The sequence below is a fragment of the Leopardus geoffroyi genome, chromosome B1 (assembly GCF_018350155.1).
Source record: "Leopardus geoffroyi isolate Oge1 chromosome B1, O.geoffroyi_Oge1_pat1.0, whole genome shotgun sequence".
Classification (NCBI taxonomy): Eukaryota; Metazoa; Chordata; class Mammalia; order Carnivora; family Felidae; genus Leopardus; species Leopardus geoffroyi.
In genome coordinates this window covers 85,265,247-85,286,087 of record NC_059327.1, presented here as the reverse complement: position 1 = coordinate 85,286,087, position 20,841 = coordinate 85,265,247, and the positions used below count along the sequence as shown (strand labels likewise).

The following is a 20,841-nucleotide window of genomic DNA, read 5'->3' as shown; positions in this document are numbered from 1 at the left end:
TAGTTTGTGTTGGTTGAGAAATTGGTTCATTTCATCTTAGTTGTCAGATGAATGTGTGTCCAGTTTGGTCTTCCCTTATCATTCTTTTGTCTGGAGGATCTGTAGTGATGGTCTTTGCTCATTCTTAATGTTGGTAACTTATGTCTTCTCTCTTCTTTCTTTGTCAATCTTGCTAGAGATTTGCCAATTTTATTGAGCTTTTCGAAGAACCGGGTCTTTATTTCATTGATTTTCTCTATTGTTTTTCCGTTTCTAATGTCATTGATTTCTGTTCTAATTTTTATTATTTCCTTCCTTTTGCTTACTTGTGGTTCATTTGACTCTTCTTGAGGTTGTCGGCTTATTGACTTGAAACTTTTTCTCTTCTCTAACGTATGCATTTAGCACTATAAATTTATCTTGTTTTGGATTCATTGGGCTTCTTGACTCTGTGGAACAGTGTTTTTCATCAGTTCTGAAATTTTAACTAATTTTCTCTTCAAATGCTGCTGTGGCCCTATTTCTCCTTTCACCTGCTGAGTCTTTAGGTAAGTACTTGCAGCCTTCTTTATTTTTTGTTTTTTACCTTCTCGTCTGCACCAGCAATCTCTGTCACTCCATCCTTCATTGTGGATAGTTTTCTTTTCCAGTTCATTTTTTATCTGTGTCAAATCTGTTAAACCAATGTAATAAGTTTTAAATTTTTGTTACTTTATTTCTTAAATCTAAAAGTTCCATTGGATATTTAAAAATCTGTTTTAGAGGCACCTGGGTGGCTCAGTCAGCTAAGCATCTAACTCTTGATTTTTGTCTCAGGTTATGATTTCATGGTTCGTGGGTTTGAGCTCCGCATCTGGATCTGCATTGACAGCACGGAGTTTGCTGGGGATTCTCTCTCTCTCTCCCTCTCTCTCTGCCCCTCACCTGCTTGCACGTGTGCTCTCTCTCTCAAAATAAACAAATAAAACATTTTAAAAATCTGTTTTATACTTTAAACTATAAAACTCTGACTCTCTTGATAATTTCTTTTTCTTCATATGTAAACATAGTAAATTTATACAATCCCAAGATTTGAAGTCTTTGTAAAACTATGACAGTCTATAGACTGTAGTCTATATTTCTGTAGTCCATAATTTCCCATGGATATCACTTATGGCATCTACTTCCTTTATTTATCTGGTTATCTTTGACTTAACCTTGAATTTGAAAAGTTTACTGGATGAATGATCTGAGGCCTAATAGATATTTGGCTTTTGCCAGAAAGACTTTGCATTGGATTCCAGGTGCTTGGAGTATTACCAGTTTAAGACAACTGCAAACCAGACTCACCACTTGAAACTTCCTGGGGTGCCTGGGTGGCTCAGTTAAGTGTCCGACTTCAGCTCAGGTCATGATCTCACGGTTCGGGAGTTTGAGCTCCACATCAGGCTCTACACTGGTGGTGTGGAGCCTGCTTGGGATTCTCTCTCCTTCTCTCTCTGTCTCTGCCCCTTCCCACTTGTTCTCTCTCTCTCTCAAAATAAATAAATAAACAAACTAAAAAAAAAAAGACTTGAAACTTCTTAAAAAATAAAGGAGATGCAGGAGATCTTAACTGGGCTGCAATTTTGTGGTGGGACTGGTATGTATGAGGGTACAGTCCTTTGTAGGCTAGAATATTATGGGGTAAATCTCCTGTTAGACTTATTTCATGTGGTCTCTGGGCTTTGACTTCTTTCTCTCTCCTGAAGGCCAGAAAAACAAAAATCCAAAATTTTTAGGGGGGATAACTACTCTCAGAGGAAAGAGGCTTCTGTCTTTATTTGCACTTCTGGGTTTCTGATTTCTCTTCATTGTAAGTCCAGTAAGTCCTTACTATCATATCAGTTCTTTGATTCTTTTAAGATTATATGTATATATTACATTTTATCCTATTAAAAAATAAGATTTTATCAGGAGCACTGATCTGAATAACTTAACTCAGCACTCAGAAAACAGGATGGATGGGCTTTGTTAAGAGAGTAAATGTCGTAGAACTTACACATTTTGGGGAAAGGTACTCCCTTTTATTGTTTGTCTCTCTGGCTTTACTTCTTCTGAGGTCAGCTGGAATGGGTTTTCATTTCATCAGAAGTAGTAAATTCTGAAATCCAAGTGTTTTTCTGAGACTGTTGTGTGTGTGGCATGGGTTAAATGAATAATTAATAGATAGTGTCATTCTATCTTCTGTGTGTCCTTGAGATTCAGAATTCTCATCAGAGAATTAAGGAGATGCATACATATGTAATAGAAAAGTAATTAATTAAAAAACCTTATGGTACCCAACTTGAACCAGAAGTATCAATATAAAGTCATAAGGTATTTTTTCCTTTCTTCTTCTTCTTCTTCTTCTTCTTCTTCTTCTTCTTCTTCTTCTTCTTCTTCTTCTTCATGTATATATCATCTAAGAGGCATGAAAACAACAACCAAGCCAGTAGCAGTGAGCCCCGCTAGTACCCAGATTGTTTCTTGACATGTTATTTCTTAGAGATAGGCTGATCCCATGTTTGGGTAGAAAGTATACATGATGATTCTGGAACATTGTTAAATCATATAGCGAGGAAGCTTTCAAAGACTAGCGATATCATGGAAAGAAGGACTTAGAAACCAACTCAAAGAACAATTTGAGCTTCCCAGAGCAAAGTCTAAGTGAATCCTCTCACATGTATTCTAACTGGTCAAGCCCAGCTTCATACAGTCTTACACTGGGTGTGGCTTCCTTGTAGTCAGTATAGATTTCTCTCTCCCTAGGACCTTGCCCTGCTAAAGGCAAGGCTGACCTGAGTCAGCAGCTGAGTTTTCCAGGTTCCTTGGTTTAATAATAGTCTCTGCCTAACCTGAATCAGTACACAGAGGTGCTAACCTGCTCTCTGTCAGCACAGGCATCCTGGGAGATACTTCTCTAGTAAATATGTCCCTCTTGTAACCTGTCTCATAGCTGTCAAAATTTTTGTTTGATGTCATGTTATCTCTTATTCTTTTCTATAGTTTTCCCCCACATACTTTGTAGCTAACATTTAAGTGCTTTCTTTGCTACATTATCTTCCCTAACTTTCCCAAACAGCCTCATATATAATACCCACATATTACTAGGTCTAGTTCCTGAGTGAAATATTTTTTATTTTTGGATGAAAAAAAATTAAAGTTAGGAATAAGCTGGACAGCTGGCAAGAACCTAGTTGTTCCTTCAATCATTTACTCTACAAATACATATTGAAAACCTACTCAAGCCAGGTTCTATGCTAGGCACTGGGATACATGGGGAATAAAAACATGAGCCGTAATCTCAAGGAGCTTGCAGTCTAGACAGAAGACTCAACCTCACTTTAACAATCACATGAGTGAATTATTAATGCTAATTGTTGTTTAGTGCTATGTTTAGCATATGGAGCAGACCTATCATTAGAGCTATGGAGGCAAAGTACAAGGACCTATGCAAGCATTTAACAGGGCTGTCTAACCAAGGGATGAGAGAAGGTTTCTGCAAGGGAAAGCTTTTGAGTTGAGATCCCAAGGATGAATAGACAGTAACCAGAAGGAGGGGAGAGGGGCTGGAGCACATGGAATGAGTGCAAGAGTGATATAAATAATTCTAGAGATGTTCTCATGGGCTAGATCAATAAGACTTAGATCATGTTAAGAATTTTGTACTATACACAGACTTAATAGAAATGGGAGGGTATTCAAGGATTTTAATTGGGTCACTGTGCGTGTGTGTGTGTGTGTGTGTGTGTAGGCCACTCTCGCTGCTGTGTTTAAATCAAGAATTAAGTGTATAAGCTATCTTGTGAAATGCTACGTGGAACAATACATTTGTGGTCAATCAATGAGTAGATGATACTCTAAGAACATTCCTCTCACATTACAGGAAAACATGTCTAGTCTAGGATAAAGCATTTCTAGTTTTGTCATTGCTCTCCTGCTTTTCATTGAAGGATATATGGTTTCAGTAATACGTAGCCTGAGGGCTCTATTTTCTGGTAAAGTCTATATTCTCTTCTTCTCTGGGAAACATCTACCCCAACCATGTTGGTTTCTATTGCCTAATCCCCCTTTCCCGCTGTTTCTGAATGCTCACTGTTTCTGCTTAATGTTTCTGAGAAGATTTCTGAATGCTTACTCTTTCTCAAAGTTACCCTACAAACTCTTGAGCGTGAAATCCACACACCTCTATTCTCCAGTGCCAGGGTGTCTTCTCCATTTGATGGGCATCAGAGCCCCCTACTGGGAGAAACAGCTCAACCACATAAATACCAATACAAAGGGCCAGAGTCCTGTAACTTTGGTGCATTTGTGTGGTGGGTGGTTTACTCAACCAATGTTAAATGCAATGTTGCGCCAGCTAGAAAATCTACTTGTCACCTTTGCAATACCTCTGACATAAAATTACAAATAATTAGCTTCTCATCTGCAACATTTTCCAATTACTCTGGATTGAAGACTCATCATAACAATGAGTGCATATCACAAATTTAGTCTCAAAAAAATCTGGAATTGATGTTAAGAAATAATTCAGTCCAGTCTTCTGCTTCAAGGAAAAGAACATCTAACATCTTCAGGATGCTGAGTTCTTTGTTCCATTCCTAAAATTTCCCAGGAAGGATACTACACAATATCATCAAAAACCAAATTCTATGTTTTTTAGTAATCCAATGGTTTTGTACATTTGATAAAAATATCTTTTATAATTTTATTTTACTTTATTTTTTTAATGTTTATTTATTTTGAGAGAGAGAGAGAGAGAGAGAGCAAGTGGGGAAGGGGCAGAGAGAGAAGGAGAGAGAATCCCTAGTAGACTCCACACTGTCAACGTAGAGCCCAACACAGGGCTTGATCTCACAAACGGTGACATCATGACCTGAGGTGACATCATGACCTGAGCTAAAATCAAGAGTCAGACGCTTAACCAACTGAGCCACCCAGGTGCCCCAATAAAAATATCTTTAAAAACAAATTTATTTTAGAATAGTTTTATACTTACAGAAAAGTTACAAAGATAGTATAGAGAGTTCCTGTATGTCCCTCACTTAGTCTTCCCTATTGTTAACATCTGACATTACCATGGTTCACTTGCCACGATTAAGGAGTCAACATCGGTATATTACTATGAACCAACCTCTAGCCTTTATTTGGATTTCACTAGTTTTCTCTGAACATCCTTTTTCTGATCCAGGATCCCATCCTGGATACCATGTTATATTTCACTGTCATGTCTTCCTAGGCTCCTCTGCTCTCTGACAGTGTCTGTGACTATGTTTTGGTTGATCTTGATGGTTTTGAGGAGTACTGGTCATATGTTTATGCTCCTCCATATGGATTTGTCTGATGTTTTTCTCATGGTTACACTGGGGTCATCAGTTTTGGAGAGAAAGACGGTGGAGGTAAAGTACACTCCCATCACGTCATATCTAGGAACACACTATCAACATGATTCATTGCTGAAGAGGTTAGCTTTGATTGCCAGGAGGAGGTGGTGTTTGTTGGGTTTCTCCACTGCGAAGTTACTTTTACTTGTTGTTTTTATTTAAAAAATGTTTATTTATTATTGACAGAAAGAGAGGGCGAGAGTGCGTGCAAAAGCGGGGCAGAGAGAGGGGGAGACAGAGGATCCAAAGCAGGCTCTGCGCTGACAGCAGAGAGCCCCAAGTGGGGCTCAAATTCACAAACCATGAGATCGTGACCTGAGCCCAAGTTAGCGCTTAACCGATTGAGCCACCCAGGTGCCCCTACTTTTTGTGGTTTAATTTAAATTTCTTTCCTTTTATTTTATAGAGAAACTTGTGGGCTTTCCTTTCAGAAGAGGGAAGGCAGTGTAAGCTGGTGACGAAGGACATCTTTTAGGAACCAGAGAGGTCTAGATTTGTGAGCAGTTTTGCTGCTCTGTGTGATCCTGGGCAAGTTATTTCCTAAGCTTTACTGTCAGAATTTGTAAGATGGGATAACAGTATTTTCCTCAACTGTTACGCCAAGGGTCAAACAACACCGTGCACATAAAGAAAGCCCTTACTGGCCACCTGATGAACCAACATGCAGCTAACTCTCATACTCAAACGCTTGCTATTATTGCTAACATTAATATGATAGCCATGATCATAAGCACTGTGTATTTACTTCAAAGTCACTGCTGAGTTTATTCTTCAGTCAGTAGCAGCATTCCTCAGCATGCAATTCATTCCATTAATATGCCGGCCTGGGCTTGGGGCCTTTGGGCTAAATGGCTGAGCCTGGCTGGTTCATTCAGTCATGGGTTTAACAATCTTCGCTGAGCTCCTCCTAGATCCTGAGGATACAGTGTTGAATCAACACACAGAGTGTGGCCGTAGCCCAGCCAGTCGGGTGGAGAATGTTCAGAGAGAGGGACATGGGAGCTGTGTGTGGGGTTAGGTCAGGTGAGACCATGAGGGTTAAGGGTGAGGACAGCCTTGATCGCTCACTCCTTCCTTAGCTGCAAGTCAGATAGTCTTGGGCAAGAAAGCATTTTATTTATGGATAAAATTCACTCTGTTTCAAGTCCATCACCATAGGATCAGAATAGCCCACCCAGACTAATGACTTCACCTGGTCTCCCCTTCCCACCTTGTTCTGTGCTTGAAGTGACTAGAAAGTTGTTTTCAAACTTAGGATATATTAGTGTCAACTGGGGGACTCCTTACACACGTATTTTACATCCTGTTCCTCATATTTCCCATATTGTTCATCTGAGTCTGAGTTCACACTCTCTTCCTTACTGCAGTGTGTTTCAATCATGTATTTGGAGATTTTTTTTTTATTGTGAATTTATATTCTTTTGGAAGTTGTCTTTTAAGAAGTTCTTGAAACCTGGGTTCAGAGTATTCCTCCAGGGAAGATATGAGTTTATGAGTGTAATTCCACCAAACACTTAGTGTAACTATCAATTTGGGGCCACTTTAAAGTGTATCTGTACCTTAGATATTCGGGTCACACTGGTGGTTGGATTTGGGTCCAAGAGCTCATGAGAAGGCTTGCTTGTAGTTAGGGCATCTGGGACTGAGAAGTGGGACCAGGGAAGAGAGACCGTATCCTTTCTGTACTTTATCTAGAACCAATGTCACCACTTACAAACATCTGTACCAACTCCTTCTAGAAGGTATTTTTCTTTGATAGTTTATTTACTAAGGTTTTCCTAGTTTATCTGCCACTGTGGGTCTCTGATTCTAACCCTGGACTTTGTCCCTATTGCAGGAGCAGCACAAATCCTTCCTATGGTCTGTTATTTTTTTGTATGGCCTTTGAGCTAAGGATAGTTTTTACTAAAGAGTTAAGAAACTCTAAACTAAACTCTTAACTAAAACTCTAAACTTAACTCTTAACTAAACTCTAAAACTTTAAACTCTAAACTCTAAACTTAACTCTTAACTAAAGAGTTAAGAAACAACAATGAAGGAAGGGTACAGAAATTACATGTGACCCACAAAGCCTAAAATATTATCTGGCCCTTTACAGAAAAAAAAATTGTGGATCCCTAGACCATCAGGAATCAGCATATGCACTCAGAGCAAACTCCATTTCTGATGTTCATTTTCCTCTTGGGTAGAACTTTCTTGTAGTCTCTAGTTTCCAAAAGGCTCTCTCACTTTACCACCAGCTTAGTTATTCATCTTAAAGGAAATTTCTAATATTTGATATCCATATCTTTAAAATGTATTTATTTATTTTGAGAGAGAGAGTGAGAGAGAGAGCGAGCGAGCACGTGGGCAGGGGAGGGACAGAGAGAGAGGGAGAGAAAATCCCAAGCAGGCTCCATGCTGTCAGCACTGAGCCCAACACAGTGCTTGAACTCACGAGCTGTGAGATCATGACCTGAGCTGAAATCAAGAGTCAGAAGCTTAACACCCTGAGCCATCCAAGTGTCCTGATCTCCATATTTTTAAGTGTTCTGTAGTTTAGGGGGTTTTGTGGACATCTATTTCCCCATGTTATATGAAAAAGAAGTCCTATATATCTGTCATTTACTTCCTGTCAAGCAAGTCTCAGAGCCATAGCAGGGGCTAGGACAAGGGCAGGCTGGTGTCTGAAAGCACAAAATAATAATTTTTTTTTTTGAAGGAGTGAGTCTAGAAAGTAATAACTCACATTGGTATCTTTAGGCAGTGAGCTTTCTTGCACAGCTAAGGTTAGACAGCAATCACTGGGGACCCACCTTTTGCGTGGTGGTTTTTGCACATGTGGGTGAGTGTGGGGGTGTGCACGGGTCCCTGCACATGTTACCCCCGTGGTTGCGTCCATCCGATTTTGTCTCCAGATTAGAATTGTTTTGGATCAGGGAGATTTCCTGACTACATAATAATCTTCCTGTCAATATACTAAAGTCCAACTTTCAGCTCTTGCTTTTCATTCCTGAGATTTTTGAGCAGTCTGGAGATGCCTACCCATTTATGGAAGGAACATGGTGCGGCCCAGAGAACTCTAGCGAAAGGGTCAGGAACCTTAAGTTCTAGCCCTCACTCTGGTCCTCATTAACATTCTCCCTTGTCTCCTCCTTGTTTCCAACTAAAGGAATAAAAAAGAGGGGAAGAGAAAGTGAGGAGGCAAATGGACCACTTTCAATCTGCCCATCATAAAGGGAGGGCTGTGTCTTCTCAGACATCAGCCCAGGCCCAGCGTGATGGGATCTTATTCTCAGGTCTACTTCTATTGTGTTCTCACATTCTGTTAATTAGCTGCTCTTCTCTCACATGTATTTATAGATATTGATGCCATTTCTAAAGCTCCGAATTATGTGGGTGATTTTATTTAGAGGTCTGAGACCGTTGGCTCCCACTAGATCTATAACATCAATGACAGCTGTGTTGTGTATACAGCTCTATAGCAACCAAAAGCAGCTGCCTGCCCATGAAAGCTGCCTCTGGCTTCTCCCCTGACTATTCAGTAAATGATCCCTAAGAACAAAGAAGGCAGGAACATTAGGGGGAGTCAGGAAGGGGATGCTTAGGTTAAGGGGGCCATGACTATGATCAGACCTTCTGCATGTTCCCACAGGGAGAGGATGGGAATGTTTTCCACAACAAAAAGGTCTGAGAGCCTTGGGGAGTTGAATTTTTACCTCCCTGTGTGCCAGCCACCAGGCTCCCATCGGTTGGAGACTCAGGGAGGCACCCGCCCTGTGCAAGGTGCTGTGACCGCAAATCAATGAAGGGACATCTGCTCACGGTAAGTAGAGGGCCCCCTGGCCTTTGGTGGCATCACTGCCCCTTACTCTCACAGCCACGAATAATGAATTACAGTGATCCCTGAAGGAGCTTATACCAAGGAGTGTGTTGGAATAAGAGGCAGACTAATTTTCTGTTCTTGGGTCACTAAGGATCATGGAACAATTGTTCTAAATGTCTCATAAATACGAAACCTCTCTCAGTCCCCTGAGTCTCCCATCGGTGGATCCTCACGCTCTTCTGTGTATAGTAAGTATCCCAGAGTAAAACTAATTCGCATTCTTCCCCACCATCTTTGTCCCCCAGTCCCGTGTAATGTATGGCTCAACCACGGCAGGGAGACGAGAAGAGACACCAACACTGGCTTAGAAGGAATTATGAGACCTATATGAGAACTAAACACGTTTTTGTACTTTTAAATAGCAGCTTAGCTCCACATACCCCAAATGTAGGCGTTCATAGACTTAAGAATCGGGGGGCAAAGCTGGCCTTACTTACTGGCTTATTACAAAGCCCTGATGAGTTTTACATTTTCCATTCTTCAAGGGACAGATGTGCTGCATGACTTCCCGAGACAAACGCCCACAAAGTGGAGCGTCTGTTTCTCCAGGAAAAGTGACAGTAAGCCCTGTAGTCACCCAGGGCTCCCTGGCACACGTGTGGCTCTAGAGTAGTGCCTGGCAGCCTGTTTCCCTGGACAGCTCCACTCCGGTGAAGTGGGCACCAGGCTGTCAGGGCAACCTTCCCCTGAGAGCTGGAACGGGGGCAGGAGAGGCAATCAATGGTCTGTGGGGTACATGAGATAGAGAGGCGGGAAACAGCTCTAGCAGCTTTTTTAAAAACATTTTTTTAAATGTTTATTCATTTTTGAGACAGTGCAAGAGACAGAGTGCAAGCAGCTGAAGGGGCAGACGGAGGGAGACACAGAGTCTGAAACAGGCTCCAGGCTCCAAGCTGTCAGCCCAGAGCCTGACGCGGGGCTTGAACTCACAAACCATGAGATCATGACCTGAGCTGAAGTCGGACGCTTAACCGACTGAGCCACTCAGGCGCCCCGCTTTTTTTCTAGTTTGAACACCAACATGTTCCATATTAGGTGGTCTTATCTTGTGCAGTTTTGAAAACTAGGACCTTTGAAAAAGAGGACTGTCATCTATCAGCTTCACGAAAAGCTGAATTAAATGGGTAACTCAATAAAAGCCTTCTAGAAAGTTTTTAATAGCTTTTAATGTACTGTATGAATGAAGCCTTATTCCAACTGAGTTGAACTTGGGACTATGTGGTATTTTCTAACGGATCCCAGGATGTGTCCCACAGAACACATTTTTCCAAGTGGAAGCTGGAGAGATGGTTTCTAGATCCTGGGTAATAGCTCCCATCCCCCCCTCTGCTGTGTGACACACACAGATGTGAGCTTCATTATCGACAATAGGTGTCTGGGAAGATTAAAAGTGCAATAACCAAAGCATAGAGTTTAAAATGACTTCTAATGTGGCACAATCATTACTGTCACTAACAACCCCCTCAGAATATCTTCCCACCTACAAATTTGCTCTAGGAGCGGCCCCTAGAGCAAAGCCTCCAAGGCATTAATATTTCCTGGCTACGGACACAGCAGTTGGCCATTTGGGTAGGAAATAGCTCCAGAAGGCCACACCACTCGCTCAATACAGTTTGACTTTTGCCAGCAGATTCTGGCAGATTCATCTGGACCACCATGTATATGATCTACAGACTGGCCAGAAAGACCTCATGGGGAAGCAGAGTGAACTTCTATCTGTGACATCGTTCATTTTATAGTAAAAGCACAGAGACTAATGTTCAGGAGGAAAAAAATAAATCCGTTGAATCTGTTTCTCGCTAGCAGGGAAATCCTAGATCTGCTGGAATCCACGGCTCCCGGGGGGGCACCCGGCCAGGTGGAGGGCTTCAGTGATTGGCTGAACTGCACTGGGCATGTCTGACCCTGGCTGCTCCTTCGAGGGGTGCGTCAGCAATCTTGGATGGGCCAGAGGTTCAAAGGGACACCACGGAGCCTGGCAGTTTTGAGTAGGTGGTAACAGCAAAGAGGGGTGCCTCTCCTTTTTTACCTTCTGTTCTTACCTCCTCAGGCTGGCAGCTCTCACATTTTTTATGTCTTTTAAAAAAAGATTTTTAAAAAATGTTTATTTATTTTTGAGACAGAGAGAGACAGAGCATGAACGGGGGAGGGTCAGAGAGAGAGAGAGACACACACACAGAATCTGAAACAGGCTCCAGGCTCTGAGCTGTCAGCACAGAGCCCGACGCAGGGCTCGAACTCGAAGACCGTGACATCATGACCTGAGCCGAAGTCGGATGCTTAACCGACTGAGCCACCCAGGCGCCCCTCACATTTTTTTTATTTCTTTAGCATTCCCTTGCTAATTCAAAGGAAGGGCTGTTAAAAATTCCTTAGAGAAGTATAAGTAAGGATAAAAAACGATCTGGCCACCCCGGCCCATTGCGTGGTCCCCTGCTATAACCCCGCTTGGGATAAGCTGCCAGAGACGGCTCAGACAATAATGTTCGGTTCCTCTGAACACACTTCAGGCTCACTAAGCAGCCATTCTTCTGAACTGATCAAAATCTTTCAATCACTTCACTTAGAGGAACAGAGCTAAGAGGAAGTCGGGTGTCCAGCACCCAGGAGAAATAAAAAAGTCATTAAAATGTCACTTTATATGTTTTGAAAACACAATCATGATTTAATGTTGAATGTCAGTTTTTAAAATCCGTAGTGCCACCTCTGGAACTCAAGACGACGCAACGTGGTTAGGAAATAGGCATGACACAGACACAAGCATCTGGTTCCATTTTATTAAAAAACAAAACCAAACAAAATTTTGCAGTGAAATTTCCTGGAATTCACAATCCTTTTCAAATCTTTATAATTGTGGGTTTTTTTTCACCAGTACATAAGAACACAATTGCACGTATTTACATGATAGTTTTCTATATAACAAAAATAGCTGTGTTGTACGATTGTTTTCAACTATCGTCCTTAATATTTCATCACTAGCCCAGTATGAGACAAACTGTTTATGCTCTCCAAACACATAGATAATAGAATAAAGCAAAATAAAAGTCCGTGTCTTCCAACAGAAGACAAATCCCTTTAAAGACAGTTTTTAAAACTTATGTATTTCAAGAGAGATATAAAGTGCTCTGGAAGGAGTAAGGTGGGTGCCTGAAGTGGGAAAGAAGGAAAGAGAAAGAGATTGATATCACCCTCCTCCCCCACCCCCTAACCCCTCTCCCCCCACCCGCCCCAAACAAATGATACCTACTGCCTTAACTAATCACTAAAATATACCTGTGACTTTATACAGAAGACGATGTTTGCGTAAAAGGGCTACATGATCCACTACTAAATTTCTCGGCAACTAAGAGCTAACCAAAATCCAAATTAAAAGTAACCCATGCAAATGACATCAGGAATAGTTTCTGTGATTTTTGAGTCATGTGGCAAATAAATCCAGGAAACTGTCCCATGATCTGACAATGGAGGATGGGAGATAGCATGAAGGCACCACCACCTGTGTGGTCTGGCCAGAAAGACCTCATGGGGAAGCAAAGTAAAATTCTATCTGGGACATCATTCATTTTACAGTAAAAGCATACAAGTGCATGTGTACGGAGGAAAAATGAAGCCATTGGATTTTTTTCTTGCCAGCAGGATGATACTAGACATTGGTGGTGCCATTTCTCAATATTTCATAATGGTAAATTCATTCTTTGAGGCAGATTTTTTTTTTTTCAGTGAAAATAATAATGTGTTATATACAAAGGGGTTAAAAGAAGTTGGGCGTTTTTCTTTTCACATTATTGAAATGGCAATTGCTGGGCATGGTCTGTAGTCTATAAAATTGGGTATCACATACATACTGCTTGGGAGGCTCCCCTGGAAACTAGAATAATCATCCTCCCAGCTCATGAATATCGTAAAGAACAATTCCCATTATTTTTCAGGAAATGAATGGAATGTAACTTTTCACAAGTACAAAATTACTTCAAGTTTTCTAAATATAAGGGACATCCCACTATAAAAATAACAGTCCCTCCCTCCCCTCCCCCCCTACATCTCTTTCTAATTATAAAATGGTACAACCATTTCAGATTACTAATGTGAAAGCAGGAAGTAAATATATTATTATGTACATGTACAAAACACATCAGTATTTCACACCATTTACATTCATATGAAAGAAGTCTGTTTATTGATCTTCCTTTGTGATTTGACAAGAACAGAGTTGAAATAAGTTACAAAACCATCAGGCCCTTGCCTTAGAAGTCTGCACAAACATTCCAGCCAGAGGCATCTTCTTTGCAAACAGAGCTAACAATATGCTTCCATGCTTTGCAAAAGAAAGGGCTGCAGACGGTATCTTCTGTGGGGTTCTCCTTCAACTTTTCCAAGCTTGTGACATTTCTTCCTCTTTTGATAAATGTGGACCAAATTCTCAACTATTGAGGAGACTGTATGATGAAAGGCAAATACCTAGTTGTCGAGGAAATGGTGACCCTAGTCAAATTAGTTGGTTGAAAGAATAACGGCAATTATTCCAGCAGAGGGCACCCTGCCCCCTTGCAATAACATCCTACTGATGCCAACATACACCCAGGCTGCAAAGTCCTTTCGCTGACAGTCCTTCAACCGCTTGACTATCTATTCATACAGGCGATAGTTTGGTATTTCCTTCAAAAGCGCGGGATACACTAATTAAGAAACTCTCCTACATGAAAATTCTTTGGCTATTTAAAATCTTCACATTCTCAAACAGAATATTCCGAGTTCCATAAAGCGCTAGTTTTGTCTAAAACTTTTTGAGGGAAAAGGGGACTAAACACCAGACTTTAAAGATGGTGTGGTACTAAGGCCACGATACGCTTTTCAGATTTCTGGATTTAGTAAGGTCAATCACCAGCCTGCAAGACAGAACCCCTTAAGGTTTCACAGTTCCGTCTGACTAGGCAACCCACCTTCGCTTTTATTTATGAGAACGTTAGGAGAAAATTAAAGTAGTCAATGGAAGAACATGTGTCCATTTGGATGGTGATTGGTCTTTGGTTTACACAGCACACATGGTCCCCACATTTTCCCTGCTTCTCCAAGCCCTTCAGTTCAGTAAGGATGACAAGACCACAGACATTCTGCCAAGCAGTGATTCTGGGTGACTTAAGGTGAGCTACCTTCTTTACAGAAGTTCTCTCTTGCTCTGTTCAGACCTGTGGACCTCTTGAGAGATTATATTCCTGCCTGATCATTATCAACACATATTTATCAGGTAGCCATTGAGCGAATGGCTCTGCAGTAAGTGCAAAGCATCGATAGTAGCATAAGGGTGAAAAGGTCTTTGATCACCGAGATTCCTAAAAAAGCCACTTGATTGAGGCATAGTTCACAGGGTGATAAAGAGAGATGTGAGTGACGTCATTGGATTTTTTTGCAGAACAACCAAGTTTTGCAAGTAAAGGGCTTGATAATTAAGGATCTGTATCTAGGATCTGGAATCTAGGATCTTTAGTTTTGGGATAATTTAGTGCCATCAAAAAGGGTCAAAGTGGAAGTGAGGCTACCAATCTGTGGGTCTTTACAAATTACTGTTCCTGTTACAAAGGGCCTGGGGTTGTGAGATGGGGAGACAAGCAGGCAAAGAGAAGAGGTAAGTGATGCCGAGAAACTTATTCCTGCTTCTCACAATTTATTTTTCAGGCAATCCCAACCTTCTTTGCAACCATGAGTGTTTAACTCATGAGTGTTAAACTCCTTAAAATACACACACACACACACACACACACGCACACACACACACACACCCCAAAACACCAGGTCAGCTCTAAACCTAGGGGATGAGCATGTACTTGGGAAGAGCACCCGTGTTCATATCCTGCCACCCTCTTTCTCACTTTCTGCAGGCTCGTATTCCCACCTCCTTTTAAGTACCATCAATGACACGTCTGTGACACAGAGCACTGCACAAGGAACTTTTGTCCCTCACCTTGGGAGAATGGCCTCTTTGTCTCTTTTTCAGTCTTAAGGAAGAAGTGGCCTCTCAGATCACCTACGAAGAGGAAGTTCTTGTGCTAAGAAGCTGAATTAAGAAGCATGAATGGACATCAGATACAGCACGGCCCACACATTTTTCTAAGATGTCCAAATCTTGGGGGCCTGTGGTGAACTAGGAAGGTCACAAATGCTGACGGGAGAAGATGGTAGATGTACGCAGCATTCTGGAATTGTGACTTTGCCATTATTTGCCTAGGAGACCCTTCTGGCAAGGAAGCCTGAAAAAAAAGGCAACAGCTATAGGTGGTCTGCCATTAAATTAATGATAAGAGAAGTGAAAACATGGCTAACTCCATTATGGAGGAAGTTAATTTGCCTTTATAGCAAACTGGTTTTCCTCATCAGAAGTGCAAATATAGACATTGCCACACAATAAAAAGAAGAAAAACACCAACGACAGTAACAACGGTAATCACAATAATGATGACTGTATAGATCCAAAGCCACCGAGGTTTTTGTCCTGAAAGATGGGAACAGAATGTATGTAGGTGTGTATACAAGAAAGAGGCAGTCAGAGAAAGCCAGAGATAGATATAGATACACACACACACACACACACACACACACACACACACACACACAAAAGAGAAAGAAATCTAAGTGAGAACATACAAAAAATGTTACTGGAAATTGCCTCAGAGGCCCTAGTACCACAGAGGGCTGGGTCCTCGCTCTAAAGAGGATGTGACTCTGTATCTCAGGTTTTTGGAAAGAGTTTTGATTTAATGAGATTTGTTTGTTTGCAGTCAAGGTGATGGATTCAACAGATAACTAAATGCTTTTTGTTTTTTATGCTCTGCAAGAATTTTCATCTAAACATAACTCATAAATAAGAAAGAATCTTATATTAGGCTCTCTGTCACCATTTTTTGGTTCTGAAGACAGGTCGGCTGCAAGAATGCCTGTACTGACTAAAGTAGCCACTGGGCACTGAACCCAGACATGTGAACATTCAGAATGAGGGAAATGCTGAAAACAACACAAAACAAACAGAAAAACCTCTCTGGACAGAGATTTGCCTCCATGGTTACCATCGTGACTAGGTGATGTCAGAATAGGTAGGTAAGTCTTGCAACTAATCATATGTATTTTTTTAAAGATTTTGTTTTTAAGTAATTTCTACACCCAGCGTGGGGCTCGAACTCACAACCCCGAGATCAAGAGTTGCATGCTCTACGGACTGAGCCAGCCAGGTGCCCCTCCACTATTCACTTTCTGCCTTCTCCCAACTTCCCGTCTTCCTGCCTCGGTGACAGAATTAATATTTCAGGGGTGACCAAGCCCCAGAGACTAAATCAATGTTCGGATGCTGTATTCATGATCAGGGCTCAGTTCTTCTCAAAGGGCTCTGCCACACAGAAGAGGCAAGTCCTAGACGTCAGTTTTTCTGAGGGAATGGAAATGCTTCTTTTCTTGCCCACGGCCTTGGGGTGAGAGAGGACGCTGACTTCTGAGTTGAGAGCTGGCAGTTGTAAGCTGTCATGATTCACCCAATAGGGCTGGGTGGTCACAACCCCAAAGACTTCTTCTCAATAAGGCCACTCAGAGTCTATGTAACTTCCCACTTGCCCGCCCCCAAGTCCCCAGGGGGGCACTGGCACTGGGAAAAGACCTTCTGCCAATCAGGAGGCAGGAGAATGAGGGGGCTGAGGTCAAGCTGGAGGACTAGAGTCTGGAATTCTTCTCCGCTCCCGAGTGCCGCCTACCCATCTGAGGGTTTGTCGTAGAAGTGAGAGAGACAATTTTGTTGCAGCACCAAATCCACATGGTTTGTGTCACTTAAAAAAAAAAAAAACCCAAAAACAACAACAAAAACAACTGGTCGGAGGAGTCACAGTGACAGTAATGGACATCAATGTGTGGTTAGAAAGGTCAAGCAGGAATTTCAAAAAGAGTGGCTTGAATATTTATGCATCACAAAACAAACAGATCTTTGGGCCTCTCATTAGGCAACTTGGGTGGAGTCTAGTTCTCTCTGGAGGTAATTAGGTTTTAACTTCTCTTCTTTGTGAGGGTCAGGGAATCTTGTGAGAATCCTGGAGCAGCTCTGCTCCGGACCACGGGCCAACTTTGGCTATTGGGACAGAGCTGGAGACGCGGCCAGTCCAAGGGGAGGTGTGCTTTGAGTGTAAAGCACATAATGCATTTAGAGGACTTAGTACCCAAAAGAATGTAAGGTATTTCATTAATACTTTTTACACGTTGGAACAAAAAGATTATATTACTAAAATGATTTTGACCTGTTCCTTTGTACTTTTTCAAACGTAGCCGGTAGAAAATGTAAAGTCTACATATGTGACTTGCATTATATTTCTATTGGATAGCGCTGGTCTGGACACTCGCTACAGAAAAATGCACATCTCTAAATACGCATAAAGTCTGCATATACTTCTAGAGGGCTCCCAGCTCAGAATTTCCTCTGCAGGGGAGGTGGTGAAGAAGCTATGGAAGGTTTTCATTTCTTTTAAACCCTTCTACGCCGGTTAAAAAAAAATTTTTTTTTTTTTTTTTAGACTACCAAAGCCACACGAAAATCCTCCAGAAACAAACCTTTGGTAAATGGAGAGCCTTCTAGGCTCAGGGATTTTGCAGCAGAACCTCCTTGGGGTAAAGTCACGAACCTCACGTTATCTACGCAGCATTCTATAGGGGCTGCTGCAGCCACAGCATACATATGCAACCAATTCCTGATTCCTGATTTACCCAGTCACTGGCAGGAAGAGACAACACTCCTTGCAGGGAGAATTATGCGATCCAAGAGGCATTTTCTCTCCTGGGCATGGAATACAATGTAGATCGTTCCTTTGCTGTTGAATTATCCCTCTAATTCCACTTGACTTAAGTTAATACCAAAATGTGTTTCAGGCCGAGCTGAATGGAGGAGGATACACGATGCAGCTCTAGCCAGCCAAGAAAAAGCAACACTCTGAGATGAAGAATTCCATATTGAGAACTAGGATTTGAAGGTATCCAGAGATGACAAACTCTGTGACTAACAGCAGCTTTAACATAAGGCAAACCAAAACCACTCCTTGGACTTAAAACTTCAATCATTTAGCTATTCATTCTCAGCAATGCAGGAATGCTGAGTCCCAAAAGCCATTAGGGCAGGTTACCTGTCAAGTCAGTGCCTCCCTAACCTGAACGAAGTCAGCTATCTGTCATGGCCATCTCAAAAAACCAGATCCCCCTGGCAAAAAGCTCATTAGTGCTCTAAAGGCCAGAAGGAGCCTTGGGCATCACCGTGTTAAACTCCTTCATTTCACAGATGGAAAAGATGAGGCCCAATAAGCAGGTGGCTCATCTAGGACTCTTGACGCTCCATTCAGTGCCATCTTCGTCCCTCCCTGCCTGCCTTCACACACGGACACCAGATTTCATTACAGGAAGTGTTAGGCGCCCAGGGAGAGGTGACATTTCTGAAGGTGGTAATCACTTTCCTTGCCTTGCTGCCTACTTAGAGAGCATCAAATAGGAAATCGTTAAAGATGGTGAAACAAAAGCAACCAGTGGTCCCCCTGACATACACTCTATGTTTCAGCAGGCAGCAGGGATTTGTGGCACAACCAAATTCCTGTTTTTGGATGAGTGTTTGTGTAATGAGGTGAGAAAGCCTCATCAAATACGTAAATAACTCAGTGAAGAAAGCTTCTTTCTTAGTAACCCACGCAGCCGCAGGCCTTCTTACAGAGGATGAGGTGACCTGTGATTGTCCAGGGAAAGCATTCACTCCCTTAGTCATCTATGCACATGGATAGTCGAAACGTATTACAAAATTGCCCACTGAAAAAATAGCACATCTCTGTCATAGTTACAAAAAAAGAATAAAAACATAAAGAGTTTAAAAACACCGGTGGGTTTTAGTATTGATTTGATACCTCTTTTCCTTTCCCTCTTTGTCTCTCTCCATCAGGAGAAGCCTGGTTAGCAAATTCCCATGCTGTACTTTTTAGATCAAATGGTTTTTCAAGTCACGCGTCCCTCCTCACTTGGTATTTACATGTACTCAGGGAGCCCTGGAAAGCTACCTGCTAAGGATTCACCTGAACCCTTCCTTGAGGTCTGGCGAGGTGCAACAGAAGTGCGTTGGAATTAAGGTAAAGGCTAGGTGCTACTGCAACCCCCACTGTGTTGGACACTGGGCTCAAAGATGATTGGATCTCTTCTGAAGCCTCCGTCTCCTGCAGGAGCCACTTGTGGAGGTAACAAAAGACTGTTCTAGCCTTGGGGAGACCAATATAACAGACATTTTGCTTTGGGGAAGAGTATGTGGTATCTGGTCTTAACACTAGGCTTGCAGTTCCAGTTACAAGCCCTACAGTCGTGAAGAATGGCGCTGCTGCCCTGAAGGGGACTTCTGAGTTTGGAGTTTCCTCCAAAGACTGTGAAATCCAGGCAGAATCAAGTGCCTCCCTAGAGCTTCCTTCGCATGTCATGTGGGCCGTTAACAGAGCCTGGTAAGTGGAAGCCAGCACGATGTAGATGAAAATAGCAAATAGTAGCCTCAGTGGATTCAGAGCTCAGGGTTGGGGTCTCTGGCGGCTAGGATTTTTAAGATCCACTTAAAAGAACTTGGATTCTTAATGAGAGCTGGCCTTAGACTGTTTCAGGGTGCTGAGGCACTTCCCAAAGCCATGCACACTTCATGCTGAGAGGTCAAGGCCATTAATCTCAGAGATGGCGTACAAACTGATCATAGCAGGAACTGGTGCTTCTAAACAGAACTCTACAAAAGCTGGAGGAAACCAAAGGAGTGGACATAATGTAAACTACACAAGTCTTAAAAAGAAACTGTCAAAGAAATCCAACAACATTCCAAAACCAGTAAAACAAGACCTGGAAAAAAATGGAAATGAAACTAAGAAGCCCTACATGTGTCCTTTCTGTGTGTTTTGGGAGCTCCTGAAGTGTGTGTCTGCAAGGACACGGGAGGAAAAATCAGCTTTCATCTTCCAAGCTGCCAAGGCCATGGGCTGTTGCACAGATGGAGAAACGGCATCCTGATTGACGTGACTTTGGATATTGCTCTCGTTACCATTCTTGAGTGGCGCACAGTGGAGCTACCAAGGTGTTCTGGAGGGGTGTCTGCCTGGTCCAAGTCTTGAGGCTCCTCCCTTCCTTCCCCTTGGGTCCTACCATCCCCTTGTTCTACGTCTATCATTTCAAGACTTCACCTCTTCGCAGTCTTGGTCAGTGGAAAGTTCTACATCAGACAGTCCAACTTCCATTGCCATAATCAGCGAGATGTCAGAATCACTGCTTACAGCTGGCTCCTGCTCGCCTGGGAGGAGAAAGCAGAGTTCATGGTGAACATGGAACTATGTTTTTGGATGCTGGTAAGTTGAATACAATTGTCTTTTTTTTTTTTTAATTAAAAAAAAATTTTTTTAACGTTTATTTATTTTTGAGACAGAGAGAGACAGAGCATGAACGGGGGAGGGGCAGAGAGAGAGAGAGGGAGACACAGAATCAGAAGCAGGCTCCAGGCTCTGAGCCATCAGCCCAGAGCCCCACGCGGGGCTCGAACTCACAGACTGCGAGATCGTGACCTGAGTTGAAGTCGGACGCTTAACTGACTGAGCCACC

General features: G+C 42.2%; 1 protein-coding gene across 2 annotated transcripts in view; it reads right to left on the bottom strand.

Annotated features, from left to right (window-relative positions):
- RNF150 (ring finger protein 150) overlaps positions 1-20,841 on the bottom strand; it is a 295,154-nt gene that overhangs the window by 18,585 nt on the left and 255,728 nt on the right. The window contains exon 7 of one of the 2 annotated variants that reach the window (XM_045466951.1): positions 11,986-20,536. The exons of the other annotated variant lie outside the window; for it this stretch is intronic. Coding sequence (XP_045322907.1) covers positions 20,418-20,536 — 119 coding nt within the window. The 3' untranslated portion in view covers positions 11,986-20,417. Of the gene's footprint in view, positions 1-11,985; positions 20,537-20,841 lie in introns of those variants that run through there. 2 annotated transcript variants of the gene reach the window in all.